Source organism: Akebia trifoliata, chromosome 3 (assembly GCF_017979445.1).
Source record: "Akebia trifoliata isolate Shusen 1 chromosome 3, ASM1797944v1, whole genome shotgun sequence".
Lineage (NCBI taxonomy): Eukaryota > Viridiplantae > Streptophyta > Magnoliopsida > Ranunculales > Lardizabalaceae > Akebia > Akebia trifoliata.
The window spans coordinates 55,900,047-55,908,326 of NC_141377.1; the positions used below are offsets into that span (position 1 = coordinate 55,900,047).

The 8,280-nt window shown below is 35.7% G+C and overlaps 1 protein-coding gene across 1 annotated transcript; it reads right to left on the bottom strand.

Annotated features, from left to right (window-relative positions):
• Window positions 1-1,951: 1,951 nt before the first annotated feature.
• LOC147408171 (glutamate dehydrogenase 2) lies at window positions 1,952-5,370 on the bottom strand. Its single transcript, XM_086432886.1, has 9 exons — window positions 5,170-5,370; window positions 4,971-5,084; window positions 3,511-3,732; window positions 3,341-3,415; window positions 3,138-3,254; window positions 2,795-3,045; window positions 2,512-2,587; window positions 2,337-2,423; window positions 1,952-2,235 (listed from the first exon to the last, which is right to left on the bottom strand). The coding sequence occupies exons 1-9, from the start codon at window positions 5,275-5,277 to the stop codon at window positions 2,050-2,052; spliced, it is 1,236 nt and encodes a 411-aa protein (XP_086289012.1). The 5' UTR covers window positions 5,278-5,370; the 3' UTR covers window positions 1,952-2,049.
• Between the last annotated feature and the right edge of the window lie 2,910 nt (window positions 5,371-8,280).

The window sequence follows — 8,280 nt, forward strand, 5'->3', positions numbered from 1 at the left end:
TTAAAAGTTGGCAAAGTTCCCATGAAAACATTGTTTGCAAATTATATATGCTTTTCAACCTCAGCCTATAGTTGCTATATGTGCCCACCCTTGCAGGGACACATGAACATGTTGTATGATCCAACTATACAATTGGTCATCCTCATTAAGATGATTATCATCGTTTTCAAATGTCATCAACCGGGCTAAAAGTCCGACTTAAATTAATGGTTAATTTTATTAGAGAGCTGCTATTGGCACCCCAAATTTAACTTATTACACCCCAATTAAAAATAAAGAGAATATATGTCTATGGTTGAGAATAAGTATAAGTTTGGGTGCCAATAGGATCTCTCTCTCTCTCTCTCTCTCTCTCTCTCTCTTTCTTTGCTAGATTTATATTTTTTTAGGTTTAGGACTTTTTATGAGCCTACTCATAATTGTAAACGACTACTGAAATTGTTTGAACCAGTGTTATAATGTTTCCTTATGTTGAACAGATAATTTCAGCCAAACTTTTGTAACATTTGAAGAGTTTGTTTTAATCTTTAATTGGGGTGTGTTAAATAATTAAGAAATTGGGTGTAATAAGTAAAAAATTGAGGAGCCCATAGAAGCTTTCTTTAATTATCCTGATTTTCCAATTTTGTGAACAAAATGAGTAGTGAATCGAGGATGGTCAGCATAATATGGTGAAGAAAATGTCTATATGTTATGTGCTCCACAAGCGGGAGTACAAGTACAGTCACTTACTCCCTTTCCTTACTCTGTTACCATCATTTTTGGGGCTCAAATGGATATCTTGTTTAGGGAATCCAACCCTGTAGAAAAGATCAATTCATTCCAAAATTTCTAACTTTGCAAAAGTTTACTTGAATAGGAAAATTTGGACTATAGTTGACATTATGTTAGATTATCTGAAAAGATATATTCATGTGGGACTTACAATTGTGAGTATAAATAGAGATTTAGAATATGGGATAAGTATCGATCATTCATACATCGGAAGTTAAGACCAAACCAAACCAAACCATTTATGCGGTAGGTTATAAACTTAATCCCAAGCCCATGGGTAGTTTATGTAATTTTAAATTCGACCCATTTACACTCATTGTGGGCCATGGTTTTAAATTTCATTTGAGATCGAGATGACTCGTATGAATAGTCTCAGTGTCGTGACTATCGTCCACCAACGAGACAGATAGACAAGTCAAATGTATCGGATGAAATTTAAAATTGACGTTCATTTTTCTCATTGTTGAACAAGACTACTCAAACAAAAAACTCGTCTGAGACGACTGGGTCTCGTTCATAATTTCATATATTGTTTCTCTTGTTGGAATGTGTGGGGCAAAAATCTACCTAAATTAATAATCAACTATTGATTAAAAACAATAATAGACCAACTCATACATCTACGAATCTTGAGGATAACTTTTAACTTTATAAAGTTTCATTTTCTATCACTTTTCAATAATAACCCTACAACTGTATTGTATCTCTTCTTCCCCCTCCAACTTTCTTGTCTTTCCTCTATTATTCCTATTTTAATAATAACCTCCCAAATTTATTACCTTTACTCTTCTACCCCCTTAACTCAAAGAGGATGCCCCTGTCTATGACAAAGGCAAACTCTAGTCAACTCATAAATCCAGGGGTGGAGCTAGGATTTTGCCCACTTGAAGGCAACTAAACATGAAAAGATTTTTGTGGGAGCAACTAAGTGGAAAATTTCTTGCGGGGCCAATAGTACATTTTTTTTTTCGACCGTTGTTATCTGTCACAATAACTCTTAAATCCTTATATATTTTGAAAATTCTTATGACGAAAATTGTCCTCACTATTTTTTTTTTTTTAAATTTTGTTCCTTGGATGCCATTTCAGCTTGACTTGTGAATGCATATGATTTCTTCATAATAAATTCAAGACTGAAAGAAAAATGAAGTCTTAAAAAAAAGTAATGAAACTAAGATGCACAAAGAATAAATATCAAACTGTCTTATTAGAATTTTTCGCTTTTTCTGTAACTTAGAATTTTTCTTAAAAGGGAACAGCAGGGGTGAGCATTAATTATGCCTCCCAACCCCTTAGGAGGGTGGCACGAGCAACACGATTCACTCCCAATGTGAAGGCACCCATGCGAAGATTGCAGTTGTGAGATTGGCACATTGTCTTGATATCACCAAAAGATCTCTTCATGTACCTCTGGAGCTCATTGTTCACTTTTTCTTCATCCCACATGAAACCTTGAATGTTCTACAAAGGGTAACAAAAAAAATGTTACATTTTTTCAATAAACGTAAAACTCGATGCATAAGGAAACAAAAAGAAATAAGAAACACAAGTATGTTAGCAACCTGAACCCATTCGAAATAGCTCACAGTCACACCCCCAGCATTTGCATATATGTCAGGGAGTATAACAACGCCTTTCTTGGACAAAATCTGAAAATCAAAGTATCTGAAGTTAGGAAGCTTGCAATATTAGAAAAGAAAGCTTTCTTTTTTTTTTTCAAAACCAGGGCCTTATTACCTCATCAGCTTCAGGATCAGTAGGATGATTTGCAGCTTCTATTATGAACTTAGCCTTCACATCTGCTGCGTTGTCCCTTTAAGGAAAGAAACAAACGATCATTTAATGGAGAAAATTTATGCAAATTCAACGTGGTCAAGTATAGGAATTTTGAAATTAATATTAAAAATGTCTTTCAACACTTCAAAACTCATTCGCAAATTGTAATCTTCTAATAAATAAGGTCATATAAGTTGTATGGTAACAGTAAAAATGAGCAGATCATGAGTTTTTGAGAACAAACTTGTTGAGAACTCCGCCTAAAGCACATGGAATGAGGACATCGCATTCATGAATGAGCAACTCGTTCGGATCCATGGCATCACCACCTTGGAAATCCTTTAAAGTCCCAGATTCCCCTTTGTACTTGAGCAAAGCTTCGATGTCAATTCCACTTGGGTTCTTAACTGCACCTGTGATGTCGCTCACTGCAACCACTTTACCACCTCTTTCATGTATCAGCTTTGCAGCCCAAGAACCCACATTACCGAAACCCTGAAAAGTTTTCAAACAGAACTTAATCACATACAGATTATCTTCTAAGTAAATTGAAATGGAAAGAATATGAAGTCGGGTCTGGGGTTTACCTGGACAACGTATCTCATATCCGAAATAGACTTCCCATGTTCAGCAAGTAAAGCCTCGGTTGCAAAAACAACGCCCCGCCCTGTTGCAGCCTCCCTTCCCAATGACCCACCAAGATCCTAAAACGTCAAATAGAATTTGGAAAATCTTAGTTCATACTAAAAATGGACAAAAGATTCGATTTTTATTATTCTTGAGTACTTACAATAGGCTTCCCAGTAACAATTGCAGGAGAGTAGCCATGAAACTTTGAGTACTCATCTAAAATCCATGCCATTGTCTGCCCAAATTGATAAAATCAAAGAGTACTTAAGCTTTGAGAGAAACATAACACATGTAGAAGGCCATTGTAAATTGGTCAAGGAATTGGTGTACCTGTGCATTAGTTCCCATGTCAGGGGCAGGAACATCAGTATGAACTCCAATGAGATCATGGATTTTCTGAGTGAAGACACGAGTGAGACGTTCCAACTCACTTGAACTCAAGTCCCTTGGTGAGCACCCAATCCCACCCTTTGCCCCTCCATATGGAATGTGGGCTACCGCAGTTTTCCACGTCATTAGTTGAGCCAATGCATTTACCTCATCAGGGTCAACCTTGTTCCAGTAAATAAAACAAGTTTCAGAAAAACAAGTACATGCACCATAATCTAATAAGAAAAGATAAGATTCAATTGAAACCAACTCAAGAATTTGGGCAAGTGTGTATCCACTTTAGGCGTCGTGGACACCATTACTAATAATTTTAGCTTTGTTTAAGTATTATGTTACAATCTTGGTTGCAAACCACATTTAGAGAATCCATTGTTTGGGAATCATGGGATTGTTAGGTGTCACAGATGATGGATCAATTGTTTGGGATCATTAGGTATACGTTCAGCAACGAGAAGGATATACACGGTGTCTCAGCCTTCATACCATCTTGCAAGATAAACGAGATCAGACAATATTTTGAAAACGGTAAAACTCGGCTGAGTCAACCGGGATTTTGTAGATTTTGATTAAAATAATTAATTTTTTTAGGATTTAAATATTTATTATATAAATAAAACATGATTTTACGACAAAATCTTCTAATCTACCCTAACCCCAAGGGGTTGGCCTAATGGCAAGCCGAGCCTTGATAAGCTCCTTAGGAAGGGTAGGTCAAGTATTCGAAACCCCACGAAGAAATGAACTCCTTGGGGCCACCGTCGAGGGTTCAGTTGACCCTCGACTTAACCAATTGCATGTAGGACTTTTCGAGGGGCAATGCATGTGACCGTGGGATTAGTCTCACCCGAAGGGTGGGAATATCCATGATAAGCAAAAAAAAAAAAAAAAAACTTTATATATATAAATCATTTTAAAACAAGTTAAATGATTTATCTCATGCGAGACGAGTAGACTCATTCGAGACAACTGGGTCTCGTCCATGGACGAGTCAAAAAGTCAAACCGAGTTTCAAACACCTAAAGTCACCATGAACAGATCTAAAACAAAAATGTTAAAATATTAACATAGCAGGGGAAGGAAGAACCTGAGCTTATAAGACAAGACCCTTTTCATCATCTATCATCAAGCCAAATACGAAAACCTTTTCAAGTTATTATATCTTCATTCGGAAATTATGATTTTCCCCAATTATTGGGAATCGGGGATTGAACACTATATCAAGCTAATGCATCTCATAACACTTTTAAGCGAAATAATAAAACCAAAAAACAGGAAAACTTGTTTATAGATGATCCATGGACTGATCTAACCTCCATAAATGGAGAATCTAAAACAGATACCAAATGTACTAAAACACCCAAACAAAATTGAAGATCTAAAGAGTTGAAGAACATCATCACCTCGGGATGGTATCGAATCCCGCCTTTCATCGGACCACGAGCATTATCATGTTGGACTCTAAATCCAACATATGAAACAAGCGTTCCGTCATCCTTTGGAATAGTACATTCAACCTGCCAAACCAATACTATAAGACCCAAATTCATACAAAATCTAATAAAACAAAAATACCCATAAATGTATTTGATCCAATATTACTTTGATTTCTCTGAAGGGGATCAGAAGACTCTTTTCGAGCTTCGAATCCAACCCGAGAATCCGAGCAGCGCGACGGAAGTTACGATTAGTAGCTGCAAGAGCATTCATGGCTATGAAAATAGAAGAAAAAAAAAAGACACTAAAATCAAAGGGAAGGAAGCAGAATTGGATTGAGAGAGAGCTTGAGAATTTGAGGTTTAGTTTTGTATTTATATATAGAGAGAAAAAGATTCCTATAACCTTCCTAATTGGAAATAAATTGCCTATGGACTTCGGACAGTTTCCAAAAATGCATAAGAAGGTTTGAAATTACAAAATTGCCCCTAAATGAATAAATTTGTTTAGTAATTTACTGAAATATCCTTGAATTTTAGGATGAATTAAAGAAGGTTCGCACTGTCTCAATCCCAATAATTTTATAAAGTTTTTATAGCATAAGAATAGTTTTTTTAATTTCTTCACATTCACATTAATGGATTTATCATCTTTATTTATTTATTTATAATATTATGAGTGATAAATAAATTTTTTAAAAATGATGCTTAGGATTAAAGGAAAATCAAAGAAACATATGTAATTTAGAAAGAATAAGAGGGGCAAAAAGGGAACAATAACCCTTCCTCGGTAATTGAGTCTAAGAATTGTAGCAGAAAGGCCGCCTGGTTTGAATTACTTAGGTTGCAGCTTTTCAGGTATGGTAATGATCCTATATATATCAGAGCAATATAAAATAGTGCTTTCTTGATCATCACCATTATATATTAGAAATGTAAAGATTTATAATTGGAAGGACTCGGAGGGGTACTACATTAAGTTGTTTCTGGGTGTAGAATATCAATTATCATGGTGAAGGAAAATTTTGAAACTCTAATAAGTAACGACTCTGTACGTCCTATCTTCTTGCGAGCGTGTCGCCGCGTCTAATCATACTGACGTGGATTTTAAATAATTTAACGTGGCAAAGTGTGCTAAATTAGGTGCTTTATTTTTTGATACATGAATCACATCGCAAGTTTGATACATTGAACCAAAATCCACGTGGCATATCTTAACACCAAATATCAGCTTGATTGATGGCCCTAAATCCGTTGCGTTTGAAGAAGTTTGATTTTGGAACTTGAAGTTTTCAAAACCGAATGCTAAAATCACCAATCAAATGATCTTCATGTGTAACACAACGATTGTATGCAAAAGTCCAATCTTTATTTAGTGGGCCCGGGTAGGCATTCGTGGACAGATGCATCAAACGTTTAACATGGGTTCATGTATTAAGACGTTTTTTTCTATTCGAACGGGTACTGTGGTGGGACCCACAGCATCGTCAAAGCCGTAAGAGAGTTGGCAAATTATGGGGACGTGAGTATTCTATGCCCGTGCAAGCGTGTCGCCGCGTATATAATGCTGACGTGGCAATATAGACGAAACGCTTTTATTTGATACCTCTAGTTACATCACAAGTTTGATACAACCACCCCCAAAATTCCACGTTGCACAGCTTTCCGGCCCAAGTGAGTAACAAAAATTACTCTTTGATGGTCCAGTTTAAAAATAGTAAGAAAAAAAACTGATTGGTGAATTTAATCAATTGTATTTGATATTTTGATGGATTTCTTGAACTAAAAGCCTGATGAGTATTATGTCACGTAATACTTCGCCCAAAATTTAAGTTGGGTCTAAATAAGTGTGCTACGTTGCAGAAATCTAGATATAGATGTATCAAGCTTTGAAGTTGAATATGCATTAAGGTTTTTCTTTTCTATCAAATGGATGATGCGGTGGCAGGTTGGCTGTTATATAGGTAAGGTCGGGCGACGAGACGCCACGGATGACGTCTATATATATAATTTTATGTTTCTAAATCTGTTTTGTTAGACAGCTTAGTCTTTAACGAGTCTTAAGGAGGTGATTCTTCCCACCTTAGCTGTCAATAATAATTATTCATTAATTCTATTTGTCCAAATCATAAAGTTTGTTGTTGGTAATAAGATTCACATTAAGATTGTCTACAACTCCATGAGAGTTTTTAATGAAAATGCTACAGATATGTTTCTTAAGTATATCTTTAAACAAAATATGATAGGTTTAATAATTCTCTTATCTGGATAAGCTCACAAAAGTAAAAATATTTTAAGTATGAAATATTATCCAAACTATCTCCCGATAAACAAATGTTAAAAGTAGGTTGGGCACTAATTACACATTTTGAATAGAGATTTAATGTTAACAAAAATATGCGCTAAGCTAATAATCCAATGACATGACGTCACGTTTATTGAAATGAAGTGAGTGGTTGATTACACATAAATAAAAATGTAGGAGAAATTTTGTTAGCCATTAAAATATTTGTTTTCATTTTTATCATTTTTTTCTTTGTAACACGAGGCATCATGCAATTGGGTCACGATTATGACACGGTTTTTTTTTGTAAGTAACAAATCTTGATTCATAAGTTTTGACCCTCCAAACTTTGCTTCAAAATCATTCCCATGGAGCAAGGAGACCTGCAAGATCAAAAGTCAATAATCCCAAAGTTAAGTAGCCGTCTTAGCTAGGTTCTACCTCTTCTCGGGGGTTACTAGGGGGGAGCCACAAAAACCAATTGTATGGCCAGAGGTTGTCCAATCAATCTTAGGTTTTTTTAAGGGTGTAGCTAATAAGGAGACGGGGGGAATTGCCCCCGCTCAATTTTTTTGATATTTTCTTTTATCATTTTAAATACCTTTAAATTTATGCTTAAATTTGAGATATCCTTGCATTTTGAACTATTGACATGTCCCATTTGACCCTGTTGCCCCCACTCTCTCATCTCCCTCCAATTTTTACCCTCTCGCCCTCAATGAACTATAAATTTGCCCCCACTAATAGAAAATCCTGGCTCCGACCCTGGTCCCTTTGTTTACTAGTGCGAGTAGACAAAGGATAATGTTATTTAGAATCAGTTGGAATATCAACAATGGGAGCGAATCCTATGTAGGTATGTTTTCCCTGTAGTGGCATTTGACGGGTTGAGGGAGAGCCATGTCACATATAACAAAAATCTCATTAGTTAAAAAATTGGAGCTCAAAGACATCCTTCAGTTTCAAAGCCTTTATTAGGCTTAAAAATATATA

Excerpts from the sequence above, each read along its gene's own strand:
- LOC147408171 (XM_086432886.1), bottom strand. The coding sequence starts at position 5,277 with ATGAATGCTCTTGCAGCTACTAATCGTAACTTCCGTCGCGCTGCTCGG. Across the intron at positions 5,085-5,169 it reads TCCCCTTCAGAGAAATCAAA|GTTGAATGTACTATTCCAAA; the intron begins GTAATATTGGAT and ends TTGGTTTGGCAG. Across the intron at positions 3,046-3,137 it reads ATATGAGATACGTTGTCCAG|GGTTTCGGTAATGTGGGTTC; the intron begins GTAAACCCCAGA and ends AAAACTTTTCAG.